The sequence below is a fragment of the Protomyctophum bolini genome, assembly GCF_963924005.1.
Source record: "Protomyctophum bolini genome assembly, chromosome: 17".
NCBI lineage: Eukaryota > Metazoa > Chordata > Actinopteri > Myctophiformes > Myctophidae > Protomyctophum > Protomyctophum bolini.
The window spans coordinates 8,672,382-8,697,898 of NC_137878.1; the positions used below are offsets into that span (position 1 = coordinate 8,672,382).

General features: G+C 42.7%; 1 protein-coding gene across 2 annotated transcripts; it reads right to left on the reverse strand.

Moving 5' to 3' along the window:
• Positions 1–1,747: 1,747 nt before the first annotated feature.
• Positions 1,748–24,116, reverse strand: ago2 (argonaute RISC catalytic component 2). 2 transcript variants are annotated; one of them, XM_080786889.1, is made up of 20 exons: positions 23,867–24,116; positions 22,058–22,111; positions 20,953–21,133; positions 20,359–20,479; positions 19,909–20,090; positions 19,354–19,490; positions 18,207–18,341; positions 17,526–17,613; positions 16,644–16,791; positions 15,498–15,617; positions 14,275–14,397; positions 13,177–13,310; positions 12,097–12,281; positions 11,204–11,363; positions 10,429–10,519; positions 9,465–9,659; positions 8,047–8,181; positions 6,106–6,207; positions 5,332–5,531; positions 1,748–5,223 (listed from the first exon to the last, which is right to left on the reverse strand). In XM_080786889.1, the coding sequence occupies exons 1-20, from the start codon at positions 23,883–23,885 to the stop codon at positions 5,115–5,117; spliced, it is 2,619 nt and encodes an 872-aa protein (XP_080643015.1). In that variant the 5' UTR covers positions 23,886–24,116; the 3' UTR covers positions 1,748–5,114. The 2 variants fall into 2 exon arrangements, with proteins under 2 accessions (XP_080643015.1, XP_080643014.1); XM_080786888.1 differs by having other exon boundaries at positions 14,266–14,397.
• Positions 24,117–25,517: the final 1,401 nt, after the last annotated feature.

A 25,517-nucleotide genomic window follows, 5' to 3' on the forward strand; every position in this document is an offset into this window, starting at 1 on the left:
TCAGTGAATGCATTTGGTGTAGAGGGAAAGGGAGGCGACGAGTACAGACTAAATTAAGAATAAGTGGTTAATGTGTGTGGCGGATGCTACGGGCTGTGCCGGTGATGGAATCTCAGAAACCTTTCTAGCCAAGCATTATCATCCTTGTTCCTTTGTAAACACACAACAAAAAAAGGATGCAGTTATCTACAATCTGGTGATCACCAAGACTCGCAATTCGGCACGAAAGTTATTTTCATTTTAGTGCAAAAAATGTCTGGTATTGTAAGGTGCTGGTATACAGGTAAAACCACAAGGACTACCGATAAATGAGAGCAAAACCACTACCGAACCATCGATTACAGGAAAACCCTTGTTTTGGAATTTGGGGGTGGAATTAAGCTAGACGCTACGTTTGGTCTCAATGAGGAACATGAAGGAGACGAGCCATAATCGAGGAAATTGACAAAATGTAGATTTATTTTCTTCTTCTAAAAGCCTGATTTATACTCCCTCGTTGTATGAGCATCCAGTGTTTAAACCCTTGGTGTTTTAAGCATCATGTTATACTTTGGCTATTGAAAAATGGCAGATCTACAAGCTCATAGCGCAGCACTCGGTGCCGCACTACGAGCTTGTAGATCTGATACTTTTGAAAAGAATCGTGAAATGTGGCGCAAAGCTTTGAATATATTCTTTCAGAGCGAACATTTTAACTCAAATATTCGCTGCCATGGAACAACATATTTAGAGATTGGGGTTTGCGGCCAATTACACATAATTCCGGGGGTCCTTGACATGAAATAGTTTGAGAACTACCGATACAGAAACATAGGTTTTTCCTGAAAACGCTCATGATTTTAGAAGACATTTGTAAGAATCAGTTCTCAGGTCTAGAGGACTGGTGTCCTACAGGTTTCAAGGTGGACAGGACAGCAGCTACCAACAGCCTCCCACTGTGGTTACTAGGGGACAGTGGTTCTCAAAGTGGGGTCTCAAGGGCCCCTGGGGGTCCCTGGAGGGAGTTCCAAGGGGTCCCCAGCTAAATGATCGTTAGGAACCAAATGTGTACCATTTATACACTCTCAAGAGTTAAATGAACCCATTTTCGGCGGGAACCCCTTTCGGTGTTAGAATTATGCTTTAGCTATTGAAAAATAGCAGATCTACAAGCTCATAGCGCGCCACTCGGTGGCGCGCTATGAGCTTGTAGGTCTGCTATTTTTGAAAAATGACTGACGACTGACATAGAAACATAGCTTTTTCAGAAAACTGTCAGGATGTAGAAGACATTTTTAGAAGCTGATCTCAGGTCAAGATGGGTTAAATTAACAATGATTTTACAATAGGGGTCTCGGAGATAGAAATGCCATTAAATGGGGGTCCGTAGACTAATGCAGGTCAAACTGGGGGGGGGGGGGGGGGTCCTTGAAATTAATAACGGGTTGAGAATCAACCGTGCCGTTTTTAAATAGCTAAAGCATAACGTAATGCTAACACCAAAAGGGGTTCCCCCGCCCCATAATGGGTTAAATAATGGAAGAGTGAAGATTATGGAAACCAGCATGGCAGCACTCACTAGTGCCAGCATTCACACGAGAGCAGATGACTGGGGCCTCAACTAAAGATCACCACAAAACAGCATTAACAACAACTCCCTGCCAGTTCAATCAAACTAGTTGCGGGGGGGAGGGGGGTTAAAAATGAAAATGGAATATTGTGTCATATGAAAACAACCTATTACATAGCAAAAACAATTCTTATCAGTTTTAGTTTTATTTGACTTTGTGTTTTTAAACAGCCCATCTGGTAGCATAGTCATGTATCCATCACCATCTTGTCTGTCTCCGCGAGTATGATGCAATGATGCCACACTAACTACAAACGATTCACACCTGGAAGCAGACGACGTCAGAATGTCAATGGCAAGATGTCAAAAACTGCTGTTCAAATGGCAATAAATAATAATGTAAAAAAAAAAGAGGGACAAAGCTATATTATATATATATATATATATATATATGAAAGCTATACAAATTAAACTTTTATTTATCCCCCAGTGTGGGTAATTTGGTTGTTACAGCCGAATTTGAGTCTTAAATAAAAATGTGTATCATAATGGTACCTTAACATAAACCTATTTCAAGAATTTGGTCACAAAGCTGAATGTCCCCCAACCGGGGAAAAAAATTAAAAAAGGACTGACATTCTATGTGGGGGGGGGGGGGGGGGGGGGGGATTACTACATGATTCAAGAAAGCAGGTTCACCAAACATGCATACCAAGGTGTTTTAAAAACATCGAGTGTCCATTAACGCTAGAATCAAAACGACGCCAACGAAGATACCGTAGTAGATAGCAGGGGGTAATTATAAGGAAATGGCCAGCGGTTTGATGTTACCATAACACTTAAACAGGTAACAAGAGGTAGAACACACGGCCACTTCCATACAATTACACCAGTGTTAATAATATGCCCTCCAGCCTCCTTTTTTTTTGCTTTGATTGAGACCAAAAGAACACAAAACAAAAAAACACCTACAGAATTATTATACCAACTATCTCCAATGAAAAGTGCACCCAAAATGTTGAATTTTTACACTTGAGACCAGCACCGATAAAAAATAAAAAATAAAACAATATTGACATAAGAACATCAAGTATGTGATTTTTCAGAATGCCCCTCGAACACAGTTAAGTCTGATCTCTACTAGTTTACTTTTACAGCTAATGGGGGGGGTAACAAAAAGTTGTCAGTCAGGGGGTAATGATCATCAAAACGCCTCTTGCACCAGTTCACTAAGGGTTTTCGGTGGCTTTGCAGTGAAAACAAAAAAAGGTCTTAGCACCCATAACAGAGATGTCCTTATTTGTGCTTCCATTTCCTTTTGAATGTTCTTTTTGAATGTACATCTTGTAAAAAAAAGTTTGTAATCTTGTTTGGCTATGACAGATCAAAAGAACAAAAAAAAAGAATATATATATCCAACGTTTGTGCCATCATATCTACAACAATACAAACATAAAAACCCTGTGCCATCACAAAGGCATAAGGATATACCGACAAGCACTTAGAAGTTAGAAACACTGTTAAACTGCTTTTAAAAAAAAAATCTCTAATTAGATATCTATATAAATGACCTAAATTCACGAGATTCCCCCACTGCTAAATCTCTTGGTTAAAAATTATGCATAGTTATAAAATATAGATTTACTCCCCCACACCCTGTTAATCAAGACTATAACAATCACCAGGTTAACTTGTAATAAGTAGTAAAAGGTGTGATGATACTATACAAAATGCCTAGTTATTAGTAAAACTTCAGCGACAGTGTTGGAAGGCAATACAATATTTGCATTTAATTCTGTCTGTTAGTTTGGACTACGTAATTGGGCCAGTCGTTTTAAAAATGCCTCTACAATGATAACCCTCAACCTCCCCTAAAAGCTTATTCAAAATATACCTTATTCCCCCAGCAATGTTAAGCTATAAAGATCCACCCGACGTCATTTGCATAAGCTTTCCGATGAAGACAGAAAGGTGCTCTGAATTCAATTGAACAGAAACTCTCCATTATTGAGTCCAGTCCCTAAGCTGAAACCAAAACCAAAATGTTTACAGGCCTCATTATTCTGTACTGAACAGCCAGGCTGACATCTAGCTCTGACAAAGACATAGTAACGAGAACTACTTTGCTGCTATATTGAAAACACCTGCTAACAAAAAAAAAAAAAAAAAAAAAGTGGAAATGAAAAAACAAAAAAAACAATCACAAAATAAAAACAGGACTAGGGGGGGGGGGGGTTAATAATAAGGTATGGAGAAAAAAAACAAATCACAAACTCAAATGTTAAAAATAAAAAGTGTAAGTTATCTACATGCATATTCATAAAAAACATGATTAAAATTAAAAATTTAAGAGGAACTCTTTCATAATGTTCCCCTACGTAGTTTTCTATGACTTGTATCGTCTCCTTTTCAACAAGGCTCAGAGTACAATAAAAATGTCGGGCGCCAGTCCCGATTTTCTTTCCCCCCCCTTAAGCAGCAAAGGGAATTAGGTTATTACTGATGTGACATAATTCATGTTATAGCTAGACAGGGAAGCTGAAAACAAACATTTTTGCTTTCGGTTTAATCTCATCAATATTAAAAGCCCTCTTCCTCTAGCCTAAAGTAAAGTTAGTATAAAATTTGTATAACAAATCTGATGGAAAAAGAAAAAAAAATCTGTTACTTTTTGTTGTCACCAGATTTCGCATTAAAAATGTGTTGGTCAACAGTGTCTGAGGACAAATACGGAGGCTGAAAAAAAATGAAGAAAAAAAAAAACACCCAAGGAATGCAGGCTGATTAATTATTGGTGGTACATTGAAATGACAGTCATCTCTGTCTCAAATGACACTTTCCCTTCACACGGTGCCCCCTAACACGTGAGAGCTCCCACAGCAAGTACTTTTGTCCTGATTTGTAAAAGTAGCCATTACTGGTCAGTGCACTTTGCTTTTGATTGGCTGATAAATAGTTATTTGTCAGAAAAAGGAAAGTAAGAAAATAAAAAATAGAGTTTAGGTTTGTAATGGCGCTGCTCTTCTTTTCGATGTCCTCTCTCTCCTCCCTTTGACCACCAGGCCACCACACCCCCCTCAAATAAAAATGTTTAAAAAGAAAACCCAACAGAAAGAGGAGGAAATATAGCAGGTGAACGGACCACCTGTAACGACGCCGCTCGATTGGTTTTACAGACCGTGTTCTGTCAGTGTGTACACATCCGTCGTCCTTCTGTAAACAGCTTTGTCCAACCCGCAAGTTTGCACAATAATTAACAAGTAAAACAAGTCAACCAAAACCCAACCGGTCCCACCCTCTTTGATTTTTTTTCAGGAATCCTTTTTACCATTTTACAGCCTTTAACATTTAGACGGGGGGGGGGGAAATGTGCTGTTGGGTTTCAATGTTAATTGATGAAGTGACACAACCCCGGAAAGGTTAAGAGATAAAAGGTGTGTGAGGACCAATGTGATGGTGGTTATCACCTGATACTAAGGACAGTGAAGGCTGGTGGTGGCAGGGGCGGCGGTGGCGGTGGTGGTGGTGAGGAGGAGTCACCTCCTCAAACCTGGACCTGCTTCACTCATGCAAAGTACATGGTTCGCAGCGTGTCTTGGTGGATCTGAACGGCCTTGGCCAAGGCTTGCTGGTCACGCCCGTTGCTCTGTCCGGACGTGTGGCTGCCCTCGGCACTGAAATGGGACAGTTGACGCGTGTTGAGTGTTATGACATTTTTGGAAACCGGCAAGTTTCTACTCGCGGTGTGACAGACAGACAGACAGACAGGCTGTATGGCTTACCTGTCGTGCTCCTTGTCCACCAGGTGATAACGGGCACGGAATGCCACCAGGTGTGCGTAGTAGGCCGGCGCGGGGATGGAGACCGAGCGGGTGCAGCGCACGTACGTGTGGCACAGCTGGTAGGTGAGCACCTGCAGCTCGTCAGACGTGAAATGGTTGTCGTCCCAGAGGACGTGGTAGTGGGATGGCCTGCTGGTGCCCTTCAAAGGGGGGGCGACGGGGGTTGATTTGGACAGGTTTAGTCAAGTCTCTTGGGACTTTTTGTCACATTTTAGTCACCTGGAATGTCGTAGGTGTTTTTGGCTAGTTTTAGTCCACTAAATATTCATACGATTGTGGGCCTTGATGCCATCGTAATGACTGATTTTTACACTTGCTGACTATAGACGCTCTACAAGCTCACAACGTGTCAAGCTGCGACGCGTTGTGACTCGTGAGCTTGTAGATCTGCTATTTTCAGCATGCAAACAAAAATGACTTCTACTGGATCTCTTGTCCAATAGTCACTTCCGAACAGTTTAGTCTAGTTTATTTGTTGGCGGAATTTTGTCGTAGTCATCATAGCTTAGTTTGTCAGTGGAAAAAGTATTAGTAGACGAAATCAACACTGACGGGAAAGGAGAAGTACTTTTTTTTGTCTCCACTCTGATTTGAAATGCAAATACTGTACATCAATAGGTCTTTGCCTGAAAATCCAAACTAGGAAGAATTTGTCTCGATTCGTTCATAGCACTATAAAACCCCAGTTTTAACTGTTGCCAATGCGATTCTTACCTGTATGCCTGCGTGACTGCAAAGGTAGAAGTCAAACTCGGATGGGTGAGTGATTTTCGTATCCACTGTGGTACCAGCAGGGATGTTGCCACTCTTGCCAACCTACACAAACAAGCCATTAGGAAAGATCCTTCAGCCCAAGAAAGGCTATGTTCCTTAGTTCTTAGTTAAATAACAAAGTTAAGAAATGAATAATATACCACTTAAACCCATTTAGACCTGAGGACGCATCTGTGTCACCTTATAGCTTTGAACCACTTGCTAACCATTATTTTGAACTTCAGTAGTTGAAAAATAGCAGAGCTACAATCTCATAGCGCGGGACCGAGTGCCGCTCTACGAGCTTGTAGATCTGCTATCTTTGAAAAATCTGGAAAGTGTGCATGTGCAAATCTTTGGAGTTAAAAACGTTTGCTGTGAAAGAGTATATATGTATTCAAATCTTTGCTTCTGGGTGGTTCCCTGGAACAACATATTTTCAGATTGGGGGTCGGAGGCCAAATACATGCAGTATAATCCTTGACATGAAATGGTTTGAGAACGACTGACATAGAAACATGGGTGTTTCCGAAAACTGTCAGGACTACAAAGTCACACCTCCATGCAAGCCTCCCCCCTCTCCACAAGGAGGGGAAGTGCACTAAAGCATTATGGGCATTGTAGGAATTCTATAATATACTATTAACATTGAGTGCCTGCAGTTTCTTCCAGCAGTGAAATGTCCCTTAACCCGTTCTGGCATTATGTTACACTTTAGCCATTAATGAAAAGCAAAGCTTTTGCACACCTACAGGCGACAGGTGCGTAGGAGAGGGAAAACAACCGCACACTGTCTTCAAATGCAGTGACCAAGTTTTATTTACAGGGAAATAGCAACGTTTCGGCCTATGCGGCCTTCATCAGGCTATCTTTATGAACACAAATGAGAAAGCATCCTTTTTGTAGGCTGTCTGGCCTAAAGGTATAAGCCTATCAGAACAAACGAAATGACATGACATCACTCAACTTAAGGTGACAGGTACTCATGTGGTTAAATGAGAACAAAAAACTCATATAAAAAACTCAACTCAACTTCTTATTACTTTGCACGGGTGTATTGAGTTTTTTGTTCTCATTTAACCACATGAGTACCTGTCACCTTACGTTGAGTGATGTCATGTCATTTCGTTTGTTCTGATAGGCTTACCTTTAGGCCAGACAGCCTACAAAAAGGATGCTTTCTCATTTGTGTTCATAAAGATAGCCTGATGAAGGCCGCATCGGCATTTCCCTGTAAATAAAAGTTGGTCACTGCATTTGAAGACAGTGTGCGCTTGTTTTCCTTGTACACTTGAGCTATTGAAAAATAGCAGATCTACAAGCTCGTGGCGCTGCACTTGGTGCCGCGCTATGAGCTTGTACATCTACTATTCTTTGAAAAATGCTGAAAATGTGGCGCAAATCTTTGAATTTATTCTTTCAGAGTGAACGTTTTTAACTCAAATCATTGCTTCCTAGGGGGGGAGGGGGGGGTGCGGGGGTCCCTGGAACACCATATTTTCAGATGGGGGGTCGGCAGCCAATTACACATCATTTTGGGGTCCTTCACATGAAATGTTGGCTTTTTTTTCCTGTCATGACTTTGAAGCCATTTGTAGAATCGAACTTGGGTCTAAAAATGGGTTAAAGTCTCAATGGGATAAAGGAAACTTAACCCATTCTGGGTGGGAACCCCTTTTGGTGTTATGCTTTAGCTATTAAAAAATAGCAGATCTACAAGCTCATAGCGCGCCACCGAGTGGCGCACTATGAGCTTGTAGGTCTGCTATTTTTGAAAAATAGAAGACATCTTTAGAATCTGATCTCGGGTCAGAATGGGTTAATAATGAAACTGTCAGGATGTAATAAGACATTTTTTGGATCTGATCTCAGGTCAGAATGGGTTAAATGGCAGTCACACACCCGCTCATTCCTGTCCATGCAGAACAACCGGGTGTGATGTCTCTTCTGTACGACCACAAAGGTGATGCCCGGCTGGTAGTCCTTCTCCAGCTTGATGCAGGCCTCGCGGATCGCCAGCAGCTCATGCTGAAGGACCTGGACAAGACAGACCGACCGACCGACACGGATTCACAATGTTATAAAGGTTTGGTTGCACACTGGAAGCGTTTTTCGGAAAAAGCAGACAGAAAAATCCGAAAAACGTCAGCAGTGTGCAAGGGACCTTAAGGGTATATAAACACTATAAAGAAATGATGTGATCGATAAATAAGCATAGCAGCAACGTCGGTCTTCCCGGTTATTTTTTTCTGCCAACACAGCGATACTTGTTTCTCCAATATGTAGGCTCGGCCCCACCTCATCTAATTGAGATCATCATTTTTGTGTTTGTTTACTTAAAGGACCACTTCACCACTTTTCAACCTATCTTCATATAATAGGTCCTCACTCCTCCTCACTAACAATCATGATAAAATGCCACGATTTTTTTTTCTACTCAGTCTGTGTTTCATAGGAGGGCTGTGGGCAGTTTAGAAACCGTCTTCCAGTGACCTCATCATTAGGTAGATAGTTTTTTTTAACAAGATTTTCTTTTACAAAAATGTTTAGATTTTCATTATTGTGAGAACGATGGCTTTCCATTTTCGCACTGCAACTTTTCAGGACTAGAAAGCCTGAAGTTTTTATTAGCTTGTATTCCCCATCGGTTTCTGACCTGCCCACAGCCATCTTATGAGACACAGACCGAGTAGAAAAAAATTGCGAGGTTTTTCAAGATTATTAGTGAGGACCTATTATATGAAGATAGGTTGAAAAGTGGTGAAGTGGTCCTTTAACATGTGTGATATCCTTAGAATGGTTGGTAACCTGTTGTACCACTCCAGAGGGAGGCATGATGTCATACTAGTCGAGACACAGAACGTTGCCCGAGTCGGTTCGACAGTGACCCTTAAGATGTACCAAAAACTAAAGTGTCAACTTTTAGAAGCATCTCCGTTGACGCCATCGTCCAGTGGAGAGGGGTGGGGAAACTAATCTCAACAATAATCCAACTACAATAGAGATGATGTTGTCCAATCTGGTGTTCCGTCTGCTTCAAATAACTTTGACACCGTCAACCCCGTCAGTGTGCTACTCGACCCCAGGGGTCAAACTGTCTCCACGCTATGCAACTAGGGGAGAGACCACCTCCAACCCACTGCTCTCACTTTAAATAGACAAGTCTGACGAAGTTGAAACTACAAGGCAGAGAAACAAGTAACAACAGTTTTTTTTTTGCAAAATACGTTCCCACGGCAAAAACCAAACCAAACCCCCATTGGTATATATATTAAAAAAAAGAAGAAGAAGAAGCTCCGGCAGTTACGCACATCTCTGACCTGGTTGAACTGGCCCTCGGATATGCCATCGCGGTAGTAGATGATGCGCGTGGGCTTGAAGCGCGTGGACTTGTAGAACTGGATGAGCAGCTCGCGCACCATGGTGGCCAGGTCCTGGATGATGTCCTGCCGGTGCTGCTGCACGCGCACCGTGGCACAGTAGCGGCTGGGGTGGGCGTCCATGCTCCCCACCACCTGGGAGAGGAGAGGGGAGGGGAGGGGAGGGGAGGAGAGGAGAGGAGAGGAGAGGAGAGGAGAGGAGAGGAGAGGAGAGGAGAGGAGAGGAGAGGAGAGGAGAGGAGAGGAGAGGAGAGGAGAGGAGAGGAGAGGAGAGGAGAGGAGAGGAGAGGAGAGGAGAGGGAGAGGAGAGATTTCGTCGACCAATACTATGACAGACTAGCAGACTAGGTCTGCTATTTATTTTTTTATCGTGAAAATGTGGCGCAAATCTTTGAATATATATATTCTTTCAGAGCGAAAGGCTTCAAGTAAAATCTTTGCGTCTGGGGAGGTCCCTGGAAATGGAACATGGTATTTTCAGGTGGAGGTCCGCAGCCAAATACAGAAGATTCTGGGGATCCTCGACATGAAAAGGTTGAGAACCACCGATACAGAAACATGAGCTTTATCAGAAAATTTCGACGTCAGGCCTAAATGGGTTAATAGGGGCATTTAGACGGCCTTGGAAGACAGTGGGGGGGAAACGGAGAAGTGATTTATGAATCGATTATTTTTGGTACGTTTTGATACATTTGAACGAGTCAGTATCTGTACATGCTCGACTCCAACCGTTTCACCGACCCTCACCGTAACAGTCACGCGATAAGCTTTTCCCCATATTTGAGAAGCGTTTTAAGCATCGCGTCAAGCATTCCTTCATCGTCTGTTTGCATAGGCGTATAGCCAAAAAAAGTGTGTACATGACTAATCCCATCCCTCCTTTCTGCCGCGCAATTGTACTTACAGCAGCGATGGAGGGCTTCTTCCCATCTCCTGCTGGGGGGTGAGTCACATCTGCTCCAAGGAAGATAACAGGCTGTTGGAACACCAGAGGCCTGGGGAGCAAAGACAGGGAACCAGGATCACAACAGCACACACGCACACAAGCCCACTTACAAGGGGAGATTCTGAGCCCATATTTGCAGAATGCAAATGTTGTCCAGCAGGGGGAGTGGTTTCACCAGGCTATATAGGCATATAAGTTAGGATAACTGTGCAATCTATCACCTTTTTGCACCGAGTAATGAGTACTGCATGGAATAAAGCTAAATAAAATAACACCTTTAAGACTTTTCAAAGATAAGCACATGTACAAGATCTACAAGCTGCGAGCTTGAAGATCTGCTATTGTTGAATAATAATAATAATAATGACACAGATGTAGTGCAAGTATTCTATTGCTAGTTTGATCACTTCAAATACTCTTTCGTCTGAAAATAACGAATGACAGAAAATAGCAGAAATAATAACTAACCGAGGATGACTAAAAATATTGACAATATTCAATACTCGGTAGCGCGCCACCGAGTGGCCACCGAGTGGCGCGCTACAAGCTTGTAGGTCTGCTATTTTTGAAAAATCGACTGACATACAAACATAGCTTTTTCAGAAAACCGTCAGGATGTAGAAGACATTTTTTTAGAATCTGATCTCAGGTCAGAATGGAAAACCGTCAGGATGTAGAAGACATTTTTTTAGAATCTGATCTCAGGTCAGAAAGAATGGGAGTCCCCACTGACCTGCCCTGCGGGAGGAGGATGTTGTTGACTCCGCCCAGCTTGACGTTGATCTTCAGGCAGAGGTTGGAGAGGGTCTGAGGAGTGGTCTTCTGAACGTTCTTCACCTGAACACACTGGGTGGCCATGCCCAGCACCGTGTCCCCGACACGCTTCACCTCAGCTAGAAGGGGGAGGAGGACAAGCACGTTAGCTCACCAGACCATGAGGACAGTGGTTAGTTACTCAGCCCTTTTCATATCATGGCCCTCTCTCTCTCTCTTTGCATGCGCACACACACACACACACACACAGGGCGTGAGGGCAAAATGTTTGTGATTTAGCGTAGCAGGACGTTAAATCTTGATTTTCATTTAATAATGACCTGTCTCTCTCCCTATGTGTGCGCACACACACACACACACACACACACACACGAGGTCCAAAAGTTTGCAGCGTTGAACGATGCGGTTTATCAACATTATTCAAGTAAGGAATAAAGGCTATATATATATATATATATTATCATGATCTGATACAGTCGACAGACAGACAGATAGTGCAGCTGTCTGGTGAAGTTGTGCTCCCATTGGCTGTAATACAGGGTTTCTTGGGAAGCAGTCGCAAACCCAGGTCATACTGTATGATGTCCAGTCGGCGAGAGAGCCAAATATCAAACCCGTTAAGATATTCAGAATCGGCCGGGAAGGCGTTTAAAAAAATAAAAAAAGATCGGCACTGGATCTTCTCGCAGCCCCTTTCACACACACACACACACACACACACACACACAGAGCGAGCAAAACCTCGGCGATCAAAGCCCCGATCTTGTGTCAGAAGGGGAGTTTTGCCGACGGCATAATCGGGGGGAAATATGGTGCAGTGTGTAGCGAGCCATAAGGACATGTTTTCCTCACCATAGACGGGCGTCTTCCCCGGTAGGATCACCACCACCAGCTGCAGGCCCTGGTACGTGTACTTCAGGTGCTTGAACATGGGCTCCACGCTGTCGGCTCCCTGGGCGTACTTGCAGAAACAAGGCTGGCCCTGGATGGGCATCCCCGCGTCCCTGGAGATCTTCCTCAGCTGGTCCGTGAACGCTCTTTTTTTAGGTGAAGAAGAACGCGTTCGGAAGAAATCAAAATCATTGTCTTTTAATGCGGACATGGCAGAACACGTGGCACTGTGTGTTGTTTTCGTCGACTAAAACCAAGACGAAAACTACATGGAAACTAAATGAAAACTAAGCTATGACTAAAACAAAATATGTTGACAATTTCATCAACAGATAAAAACTAGAGTAAAATGTTAGGGAGGGACTAGTGGACAAGAGATCCAGTATAAGTAAAAGACAAGTCATTTTACACATGCTGAAAATAGCCAATCTACAAGCTCACAACGCGTTGTAGCTTGTAGATTGGCTATTTTCAGCAAGTTTAAAATCAGCCAAAATAAATTTTACTCGACTAAAATCTTACGACATTTAGTCGACTAAAACTAGACTAACACTAACACATTCCAGGTGACTAAAATGTGACTAAAACTAAATGAAAACTATTCAAGAGACTGACTAAAACTAAAATTTGCTGCCAAAAACACTGGTGCCAATGTGAATCAGGCTGGGGGGGGGGAACACTAAGAAAATGTGTGTAACATTTGGTTAACAATTCTAAAACAAAAATAGGGACACCAGGTTGAAAGTCATCATAGAAATCCCATTCAATTTTGGAGACTTTACTTCACATGTAAAAATGTTAACCAAAGTCAAAATGCAATTTAGCCTATGTGCTCAAACAAGCCGTCCCTTAACAGCTCAGCAATTGAAATATTTGGCACGCCTGCTCGGTTCATGTCCACCGGGGTAGGATATGAAAGGATTGACATGTTAAAATATTACATTCAGAACCCATTTATTCAACGCACTTGGAATTTATCTCCATATCAATTGACACAAACGACTCTTTTTTTTTTAAACGGTGGACGTTAATGACACTCACTTGAGCAGGAGTTCGGTGCACTGTCTCTGCGGGGCGAAGCAAGCGATGGCCCACACTTTGATCTCAATGCCCGTGTGGAACTGCTTGTTCCTCATGTCCCACACTCCCTGGATCGGCGTGGCTATCGCTTTGTTCTGTAGTGTAAAAAAAACACAAAACCACAGGCTTTTAACCCATTCTGACCCGAGATCAGATTCTAAAAATGTCTTCTACATCCTGACAGTTTTCCATTCTGACCTGAGATCAGATCCTAAAAATGTCTTCTATGTCAGTCGCTCTTCGATTTTTCAAAAATAACAGACCTAAAAGCGAGTGGCGAGCTATGAGCTTGTAGATCTGCTATTTTTCAATAGCTAAAGCACGACATGATGCTAACACCAAAATGCGTCGAAATTTAAAAAAAAATCTTCAGAAAGAATATACATTTAAAGATTTGTGCCTCATTTTCACGATATTTCAAAAATGGCTAAAGTATAACAATGCTTCATTAAAACACCGAAAGGGGTTCCCGTCCAGAATGGGTTTTAACCGAAGCATTCATGAGACAACATATTTTGTTGTGCCACTTCAAAACGGTTACATTCAAAAATAAAACAGTAGAATAAGTTGCTACAAAGTTACTTTTAGATGGCAGGTTCAAAATGGCTGATAAAGACTTCCAGCCCTTCAACACTGAGATTAAATTAGACTAGGTCTGCATTCAAATGTTGATTTTGTAGACTATGACGTAAAATGCATACCTTAAAAAAATATACTGACAATTTTGTCAAATAAAAACTAGATTAAATGTTAGGGAAGGACGAGTGGAGAAGAGATCCAGTAGAAATAAAAGACAAGTCATTTTAAACTTGTATACAAACTCACAACACGTCGCGTTGCGAGCTTGTAGATGTGCCATTTTCAGCATGCAACCAAGTTTAAAACCAGCCATTATGACGCCATCCAGACCCTCCCGAAACACAATTTAGTCGACTAAAACTGGACTAACACCAAGACATTTCAGATGACTAAAATATGACTCAAACTAAATTGCATTCAAAAAGGACTACGACTAAAACTAAAATGTGCTGTAAAAAACAGTCAACATACAGTACTCACCCTGCCTCCGTAGAGAATGGAAGGGGCCTGGAGGACGCGGCCGTTCACCTCCGTCATCTCGTCCCTCACCATCACTCCGAACTCCCGGACGTACGGGTCCGTGTTAAAGTTGGCACTTCTCATCTGGGAGACGCGACAGACAAAGGTAACAAGCTCCATTACTGCCGGGCTGGACTGTGGGCGCAGCTCAACTTCCGTGTGGTTTTCTGCAGTATCCGATGTAATCATTTTTTTATTTTTTTAATATACTGGAATGACACGTCTTCTATGTATGGATTGCGCTAATCACAGACAGTGCTCTAAAAATGACAAAGGCTCTTTCTGAGAGAGAGTGCGTGTGTGACTGTGTGTGTGTGTGAAAGGATGGCCTGTGTGCACAGCCATGAACAACAGGTGTGTAGTGCCCAGAGACTAATTAGCTTAACTCGGGCCAGGTGTAAATCAGCCACCGCCTTCCCCTTTTTTTGGAAGACTGTGATTGGTGTAGCACACTGTCATCTGAGCAGTGTAGTTTGTCGTGATTGGTTCTCAACCCGAGGTTAGATCGATGAGTCGCCAGCCAATAAGGTTGAGAACCACTGTTCTAGATGGGTGGCCCCTTGGGGCCACGACGCAAAAAAACAAATAAAATACTAACATCTATAAATGCTCTGTATATCTGTAACCGTTCGCCCCACCGATTTCAAATTCCACAGACGCGTTACACACACCCCCCCCCCCCCCCCCCCCACAGGGAGTGGATTGCCCGTTGTCAAGTCCGTCGGATATCCGGTTGTCCAGAACCAGCACAAAAGCCTTTCCCCAGGCTCTGGACCTAATCACCCCTAGATCTCCAATATATGGAGCTGGCCTGTTCTGACATCACAATAACTCGAGAACGGTTCGCCCCACCAACTTCTAATTTGACACACACGTTCTACACCACCACAGGGAGTGCAGTGCCCGGCCTTGAGTCGGTGGGATACACCGTTGTCCGGGAAACCAGCACAAAAGCCTCTGCCCGAGCTCTGGACGGCGCCCAAATGAGCCAATTGATCACATCAAATCACCCCTTAGATATCCATATATGGAGCTGACCTTTTCCGACATCTGCATAGACTCCGTATTTTGGGCATGCCTGACAATTAACTCCATAATATATATAGGCATAAATGGGACACAGTTCCAGGTAGGCCAGTAGTGCCCAACGGGGCACCTCTCAGGGTAATGGAAAGGCTACACACCAGTTTGCTGATTTCGTCCTGCCGGTCGGGTGCCGATCTGGCTGTGGCACGGATCATAGTGGAGGTCTGATTGTCTGTCAGTTTCTTGATGCAGCGCTGCCCCGCCACTATGTTACACACCTGGGATGGAGACGCACAGCACAGTCACATTTAAACAAGGTCAGAAAAAACAAGAAAGGGAAGAGGGGGGAGGTAAGGAGAGCAAGGAAGGAAAGAACGTTTGAGCGCTTTTACCACAAAAAGGGTTTCAGATCATTTAGAAGCTTGGCGCAGCCGTTGGGTTTATCTTTGCATGTTTACAGGCTGTACAGCCGTACAACCACTACGTACTTTCTTTCCACAAAATATGTTTACACGTAACACATAGTACTTATAGACGATATACCTTATGGTGCACAGTACAATACAACAAATATTAGAAATAAAGTGTATGTTAAACGGGATATAACGCCAAAAGAATTATAAGGGTGTGACTGAGTGAGTACATCAGTAAGACCTCAAATCCCTTTCTATAGAGCGTCGCAGTCCCGCCCACTTTCATGGCCCAGAAGAGAATTTCCCATTCATTTTTCCCTTAGACGTTTCAAAAAGTATTTAAGCCTTGGACACCGCCAACTGGGCTCCTGACAAATCACGACAATAAACAACATTTTTTGGGGGCCAAACAAATAATTAGAAAGAAGAAAAAAAGGGCAGGGTACAACACTTTTTTTTGTTTTTGAGTTTTTCTTAATTTTCATGATTTGTCAGGAGCCGAGTTGGCTTTGTCTGAGGCTTAACGGTCTTTAAATAAATACTTTTTGAAAAGTCTATGGGGTTATAATGAATGGGGAAATTCTCTTCCCGGGGGCCGCTCGTCGTTCTGAAAGGGGGGGGCGGGACTGAGACATTCTATGCTCAACATAATATGGAAAAAAATGAGGGATTAACCCATTCTGGGCGGGAACCCCTTTTGGTATTAGCATTAGGTTATGCTTTAGCTAGCCACTCTGTGGCGCGCTATGAGCTTGTAGATCTGCTATTTTTGAAAAATCGAAGAAAGACTGACATAGAAACATGGCTTTTTCAGAAAACTGTCAGGATGTAGAAGACATTTTTAGAATCTGATCTCGGGTCAGAATGGGTTAAGCAGAACAGATGCTTTACCTCTAGAGGCAGGTAGGTGTGCTTCTGTTCCTGTCCGACCTGAAGACAGGGGAGGTGGGGGTAGCGCAGGATCAGCTTGTACTTGTCTTTAAAGTACTGCGCTACAGTGCATTCAATGGTTTGGCCATTCTCTTGCTGCAGGGGGAACCTGAGGGGGGAAAAAGAAACACACACACACAACAAAGAAAAATATGTGAGCTAAAAAATAATAACACAGCAACTTCCCATTTGCTCCACCGAGCCGTGTTGATTTCTACCTTTTTTTCTCCACTGAGGAAAACTAAATGGAAACTAAGCTTTGACGACTAAAACGAAATATATTGACAATGTCATCGACAAAACACCAAAATGTGAGGAAGTGACTCGAGTACCGTTTCCTACGAACTTTACTGTGCGTCTTCCTCCTCGTCTCTCTCCACCGTTTACCTGTCTACCTACAGTACAACTATCAATAAAGGCAAAAATGCCCTTACAATTTTTGAGTGTCGCAACCACTCCAAGGAACGGCAATGTCCGTGTTCAGTGTTCACCCACCCACCTATGTACCCTTAGGTGTACCCATTAGTACACTATTAGTACCAGTAGGGGCTGCTGTTGTGCCAGAAACAGAGAGTGAGATAGTGCTGCACTGTTGCCTGCTAATGAGAGAGAGAGAGAGGAGGGGAGTTGCCCCACTCAGTTCACACGGGTGTGATTTTTTTAATAAGAATTGAAGGTGGAGGAAGTCACTTAGGACACATGGGGTCCAACCTTGTAACACGTACCATGGCACTACAAAAAAAAAAACAATAATAACCACAATGTATTCAACACCAGACAGCTGTATATAACTGCCACAGCTTACGATGGTTAATACATGAACAATGGCTGAGGCATTCTTACGTCTGGTGGCTGGCCGGTCTCCTGGTCACGTTGCACACTCTATATTTCCTCTTCATCTGTCCACAGTGGGTGATCTCCACCTTCAGTCCTGGAGCGTGGCATATAGGCAAAGTGGTTAAAACACAACCCTGCCACCAATAAAAAATACCCTAGCATGGTGTGACCTATTATCAGTGTGTGGAGTTTAAAAAAAGAATTGCTCTGTACCTTTTCAGTAATTATATTTTCACATACAGTAAACAATTAGGCATCTGCATTTAACCCATCCTACAAGGGCAGCGCGTGTAATTATTTCACGTAATATTGCCGTATTTTATATTTATATTTTATTTATTATTTATTTATTTTATTTTATATTCTCACATACAGTAAAATTAGGCATCTGCATTTGACCCATCCTACAAGGGCAGCGCATGTAATTATTTCATGTAACGTTGCCGTATTTTATTTTAAATAACATTTCTCTGTTGCAAGAGCATAAAAAGAAACAACAAAAAAATGTCTATTTGCTACTCAACCACTACTACGCCAGTCTGAGTATTAATGTCCAACAGTCATGTTAATTGCAATAATGTAAGAGACCAATATTATGCTGGGGAAAAAGCAGGCCAGCTTAAAAAGAAAAAAAGAAAGAAAGAAAGAAAAAAACATTCTAATTGCAACAACTTGAATTGAACCAACCTTTGATTTCCTTGGTAAACTTCACTCGCTGGGAGTCCGTTAAGGGCTTCTGTTGTTCTTCAATGCTTTTGAAATCCAAGACCTCACACATGAACTCAATTACAGGCTGGGCCTTGTAGAACGCAGTGGCCGAAACTGCAACCCAAAGATCACAGCGATTAGACTTGAGGAGGGAGTGTAAAATAGCTTCCATGAACGGTGCCACCAGCTTTAAGGTCGCAGCTGGTCAAAAGCTACTCTAAAAATCAATGCAGGTATTCACCGACCTTTTCATGTCAAGATCCAGCTGGGTGGGTCGGTGTGTGTGTGTGTGTGTGTGTGTGTGTGTGTGTGTGTGTGTGTGTGAGTGAGTGTGAGAGAGAGAGAAAACGCGGCCTGTTAAAAGAGGGGGCCGCGATGCGTTGGGAACAGATTCCTGTGTTTGGTTTCCTATGTGAATGTGCGGTTTATTTGTGTAGCCTAGTATAGGTTTGTATTTCTTTTAGCCAGTATTTGTTTTATTGTCGAGAACGGGTGTGAGAGGAGGAGAGAGAGAGCAGAGCAGCAGGTCTGACAACAACACTGCAGCCAGACCGCACGCCAACAAGAGAAGAGGCAGATATACACTGTGGAGCTCACCTCCCGGCCAACAAGCATTCGGAAAGGGTCCTTGTGTCTCTTTACAAACGACACATCAGTGTTGTTTTCGTCGACTAAAAAACTAAGACGAAAAATGTTCGTCGACTACCTATTTTCACTGACAAAAACAAATGGAATCTAAATTAAAACTAAGCTACGATGACTAAAACTAAGACTAAATATACTGACGATTTCGTCGACAAATAAAAACTAGACTAAAAATGTTAGGAAGGGACTAGTGGACAAGAGATCAAGTACGAGTCATTTTACACTTGGTCGACGCGTTGTGAGCTTGTAGATCGGTGTAAAAACACTCATTACGACGGCATCAAGACCCGCCGAAATACATTTTAGTCGACTAAATCAACTGTAGATTTAGTCGACTAAAACTAGACTAACACCAAGACATTCCAGGTGACTAAAACCAAATTAAGTTTCAGTCCAAAGACTATGACTAAACTAAAATAGAAATTTGCTGCCAAAAACAACACTGCTACACATTTGAACATCGGTGCCGTATGAAGCCTACCGTCAATGTTCAGCATCATTTTCCAAAGGGAAGGCCTGACAGACTGATGGAAGCCAAACCACACCTCCCTGCCGCCGCCGAGTGGGTTGGAGCAGCCTTCGGAGGGCGTGAAGAAAGAGCGACCCACGGGGGTGTACCTGTGACACAGACAATGGTGGAGGACGCACAAGCAATCAACGGTTCATTATAAGAACAGAAAAGGATGAAAACATGGGACAGAGAAAGGACGGTAGGGAAAACAGGGAGTCAGGGACTAGACTATTTGACATTCAATGTTATTTTTCCACAAATGAGTCTTGAAAAATGGGAGTCGTGGACAATACGGTATATAGTATTCAATTTATTTATTTCTAAATGTCGTTTTTTTTTTTGCTAAATATGAGTTAAAGGGGTAACGGGGATGGCCGAAGGTATCTAGCATATTGCAAGCATTACATGACTAGCACAAACAACTTGTTGAAGTAACAATATGCTTTTCATTAGTTGAAAGAATTATAAATAAACTACGGAAAATAGACAATTAGACCGTAGACAATTAACAATGAATTGGCTGACCTCATAGAGGGCAAATGTCTCATGACTACGTCCAGGGCCTGGATGGTCTCAAAGGGGATGTTGGGTAGCCGTCCTGAAAGGGCCTCGTGCAGAGCTTGCAGGCTGACGCAGGACACCCACTTTATGGCCACCTTGAAGCTGCGGTCCTTTCCTTCGCCGGGAATGGTAACCTCGAGCTCCACCTGCGCAGACGAGACAAGAGGAGGAGGAGAACATGCCGTTGGCCCTTAACTCATTTAGGACAGGAACGCTTTAGCGTTTAACCACTTTAACCATAATTTAAAACGTTATCTGTTGAGAAATAGCATAGTTAAAAGTGTTTCAAAGCTAAGGCGACACGTCATGATGGGTTTCTGATGCAAAGTTGTTCTCTCTCCCCCCCCCCCCCCCCCCCCCCCGCAAACAGATACCATACTCTTGACTGGTTGTCAGAAAAGGAGAGGAACGTACTTTCTCTCTGCCTATAGGTAACGGCATGGCTGTGTAGAGATTCTTCCTCCCGTCGTACACTGGCTTTCGATCTCCAAAGATCTGTGTTTTAAAGTGCTGGACCATGTGCTCAACGATTTCACTGAAAGAAAGAAAGAAAAGACAATTCACCACAGTGTCCAGGAAATCACTGCCAACTGAAAACTACTGATCCGGGTGTTTAAAAAGAAGAAGAAGAATTCAAATCAATTTGCTGGACAAATACGTGCATTTACACGACAATAATGAAAAGAGAGTATTTTATGGTCACTGAAGGTGGGTACATTTATGTTACTGCTTTGCCCAGCTTTACCCAGCAGTAAAAGCTGGTCAAGATGGCTCAGATGAGCACACGGGAGGGGAGCTTTTAAGTGCTCAGGGTCACTATCTAGACGTGTAGACTGGGTGAGCCGAGGTTCAACTAGCAGCAACCTTCCAATTGTCAGATGGCCTCTCTACCAATGCCCCCCCCCCCCCCCCCCATAAGCACTGGACTGCGAGTATAATATAAGAATAGAAACATCATCGGTATGTCATTTGCATATGTAGAGAAAGAAGAATCCATTTCATGCTCACCGGTTGACCCTCCTCGGGCATTTTTCAGGCTTGATGTCAATGTCATAATGGTACACCTCCAGTTTGGGGATTTCCATCTCAAAGAAGTTGGCCTGCAGCTTGATTGTCCTGCCCATGGTGCCAAAGTCTGGCCGCGACGGGGGCTTGAAGACATACTCGGGCACTGGGGGTGATGGGGGATCTGAATCGGAGGGGTCAAGAGAAGGAAAGCAGTGACAATTAAATTCAATGAATATCATGACGTTGTACACAGGAGGAGCGGGACCGGTGTCAATTCCCGAGGGCTCGTCTCGAATGCAGTGAGCCTGGATCATACTCGACTGTGTGTGTACACTTGTGTCGCAAGCCGAAAATAGCCTATCTACGAGCTCACAAAGCGGGTCGTGAGCTTGTAGAAACGCTATTGTTTGGCGTTTGACACCAGTCCGCAACGAATTATGAATTAAGCGTTAGACATTAATGAACCAGGAACCATTTTTGTTCATGTTGGCACACATGAATCCATTGGTCGTTACATTTAAGCATGAATTATTCTATTCTAATGAACACTAGATGATCAACTGTTACTTACAGGGAAAAAACAAACAAAAAAAACACCACACATGTATGAGAATAAGCCACTGAATCACTACGAGTAAAAAGCTCTGTGTCAGATGTTAACTGGCCAATTGTAGTCAACGCTCAATGTACTGTAGTCATGGTGGTACCCAAAAAGCACACTCCCTAAGGCATGCTATCTTGGTCCTACAGCACTGTGAACTCAAATACACCCACACCGATAAAGCCCACTCATTACTGACTATTGAATGGCCTTTTTTGGCTGTTTAGTTAGGCGACCATCCAAAATGTATTCTACCGTCAGCATGGACGGTGGACACACGACGACAGTGCAATTCTAAAACTACCATCTCAAATAAGGTCTTTATTTTATTATGACGAATGGTAGAAATTTAAGCTGAGTGGCTATATAATGCATTTTGTTGTCAATAAGCGTCCGTGGACCATTTGACATTTAACAACTTCACCCCTAAAATACACTGTTAACCGGAGGTCCCCAGGGTTCAATCGTTCATGTGGTCAAAAGCACTAAGGAGAAGAATCTTACCAGAGCCTATTGACCCAGAGGAAAGGGGTCTCTCAGGCAGCATCTCGGCAGCAGCTAAAGAAGACAAAAATTACATGTTAGGGCATCTCACATAATATCATTCCCTTTGGCCGTTGCACACAGAGAACGTTGAAAGTAGAATCGCGTTACAGTCAGTTTCATTACCGACAACTTGATGCGTTTCAACAAAATGTAAAACACTTTTTAGTAATATCTTGTGCAACTGAGAAGCAGTGACCAGTGCTGTTGCGTGACTCTTCTTAGGTTTCCATGGTGAACAGAACAGTGAACCAGGAGGCTTGCCCTCTTATCTGGCTTATCTGCCCCAAAACACTATCGTGCACAACCAAGGGCGACTTCTCTAAAGTCTTATCAATTGCACACACACACGCGCAACCTGGTAGTATGATGACCCTCCTAAAGCCAGCCATTCTCCTCTCCTAGAGTTGAGAGCTGTTCCCATTCCCAACTATGGCATTCTAGATCCTGGCTACAGCTGGTTTTCTATCCTACAGGGGGTTGCTGATTAGAAAGCTAGAATTACAAGGACATCAAATGAGTGCAATTAACCAACGCTGGCCCGTAATGGAGACTATTAATAATGTTGCATGACAAAGTACAGATGCCTAGTGAATGTACAAGACCTCCTTAAGATTCCACTAAAGGTTCACTAATGGCAGTGGTGATTAAGTGTGATGTGTGTATTGATTGATTGATTGATTGATTTATTAACAGTTTACAGAATTACAGTACATTTCAAGCACAACTCAATACAAAAACTGTTAACTGTGAGTGGACGACACCATAAAGCATTACACTTGTTTACAAGAGGGTCCACCGTTTCAAATTCATCATAATTGTAGTGTATAGATAGATAGATAGATAGATAGATAGATAGATAGATAGATAGATAGATAGATAAACATAAGTGGCTTCAAGTTCATGCAACCGGCCCCTGTCTCCAAATCTCTATAATCTTAAACATAAACAATAAACGGGCAAACAAACAAAACAACACATTGGCCATTGGCATTTCTAGGAAGGCAGGCAAAACGTTGATGACCATCGCTTCTAACACATATGTGTACATTGATTGCATTGTTCAATAGCAAGCAACTTTCTTATGGCAAAAAATAGGGACGATTATTAGCTTCATGGCCACACTGGCTTGGCGATAGAAGCTTCAAGCTACAAGGGGCTAAGAACGGAGATCAGAGGTTTGATAGCCCCTTGTTGCTATGTGTATCAATGTTCACTCAAACTCTCTTTACATGGGGAAATGCTGGTGTTTGTTCATTCAGTTAATTTTATCCAAATCAATATACTTAATTGGCTAGCTAAACAGCTAACAACAATAACAAGGTCGGGGAATGTGGCAACGCTAGCTAGCCGGGACGTGCTAATCTGCTAGCATCATTTCTGCTGTACTTTGGGGTTGGGGACGACGTGTTCTTGAGCAAGGCAACGATTACAATTCAACTGTGAGCTAAAGGTGCGAAGATACCCACGTTCCGATCTAACCTAACGTGGTGACAAAAGTACTGAAATGTCAATAAGAGAGTGGAATGTGTAACTAACTACAAAGCTAAGTCGCCCAGTAGCAAACTAGGCTGCTAACACAACTTGGGAGGTTTTAGTTCACTTGATCCGCACGAGCTTTTCGGCTCGACAACAATTACGTGTTTTTGAACTGGGGGGGAAAAGTGGCGACGCGACTTTAAAGACACATTTTGTTCAGTTGAAAATGTGACCTGAAGTGTCGAGCGAAAGGCTCGTGCGGCTAAAAGTATAATGGAATTAAAGCCTTACCTCCAGGAGCGGAATACATTTCGACGGTTTTAAACTCGTGCCGTGGATGTGCCGATGATGATACTCCACTGTGTTCTTCTTGCCGGGATATTCTCTGCCAAACACATACGGTGCGCGAAATATATTTCTGTACAAAAATAAGCCGGGGTGCTGCCCCGGGGTCCCTATAACAACAAAGTTTTTTTTGGTGGGGGGGAGTTTAATCAAGTAGTAAATAATAATTGCACCACGGGAGCTTTCTCATCCTCGGCACGGCCCCATCCCCCCAACACACACACACACACACATAAGAACCGACAGAGAGTGATGTGCCGGAATTGGTGACCTATCGAATTCTGTGACCACACCAGTGTGTGTCTTCTTCTTTTTGTTGTTTTACGGCGGTTGCCGGTTGGCATCCAACATTAGCGCCCCCATCTGCTCTGGTACTACTTATTTCAAACGTAGGCCAGTGGTCCGGGGACCACCACTGGTCCTTGAGGGGGTTCCAGGTGGTCCCCAGCTAAATGTACACAGTGCGTATTTCAAACGCACTGTGTATGTTTTCTTTTCCCTTTTTACCTCCTTTATGATGATTTCCTGTTCTTTGGCTATAGAAATGCATATTTGTACGTCTCTAAATGTTAACATGGTGGATCCTCTTGTAAAGAAGTGTAGTGCTTTATTTTATTGGGTCGTCCACTCACTGTTAACAGTTTTTGTATTGAGTTGTGCTTGAAATGTACTGTAAATTCTGCAAACTGCTGAATATACTTCAATCAATCAATCAATACTGTCTCTGTCTTTTTTTGTGGCTGGTGGCGTCGCTATTTCGCACAGTCGCTGTCGACTGAAACAGTAGGAGCTGTTCACAAAGGTAAGAATGGATACAATACATGCTGTCACTTCAATTGGAAAATATTTGGTTGGTTTTGTGTAGTTGCAGCCAAGTGACACAGATATGCAGTCGTGGAAAGTAACTAAGTATAAGTACAAATCTGAGGTATTTGTACCTTTCTTGAGTAATTCCAATTTGTACTCCACTACATCTCAGATCCAAATATTGTACTTTTACTCCACTACATTTATTAGAAACTTTAGTTCATATTAAGGTTTTGATTATTACAAAAACAAAACATACATTAACCACTTCAGCCCATACAGCACAGTACAAACGTCACAAAAATGCCCACGAGCATTGTGAGCTTGTATAGATCTGCAATTTTCAAAGATTATTATACAAACTTTAAATGCACAATTAGCAGTTTTACGTTTGTACTTTTTTGAAACTTTGACACTTTTTTGAAACTTTGAAACTTTTTTTGAAACTAATACTTTTATACTTTTACTCAAGTATTTTTTTTTGCACCACTGGTTTTTGGGTTGTTTTGTGTAGGCCTAGTTGCAGCCAAGTCACACTGATAGGTGTGTTACTGTACTGTACTGTACTGTACTGTACTGTACTGTACTGTACTGTACTGTACTGTACTGTACTGTACTGTACTGTACTGTACTCCTCCCTGGCCTGTGTGTGTCTGTCTGTGTTACGAAAATGACATAACAGTGACCTCTGTAGCCACAGAATTAATTAATGCGACAGGTAACTATTTTTTATGTAACATCCCAAACACAAAACTAGTGACTCAAGCAAGCTAGCGAGCAAGGCTGGCAG

Bases quoted from the DNA above. Each gene is read 5' to 3' on its own strand.
- ago2 (XM_080786888.1), bottom strand. The intron at 15,618-16,643 runs GTAAAGCATCTG...TCTCCATCCCAG, and splicing joins ACACCTACCTGCCTCTAGAG to GTGTGTAACATAGTGGCGGG. The intron at 6,208-8,046 runs GTGTGTGACTGC...TTGTTTGTGTAG, and splicing joins GCATGGACAGGAATGAGCGG to GTTGGCAAGAGTGGCAACAT.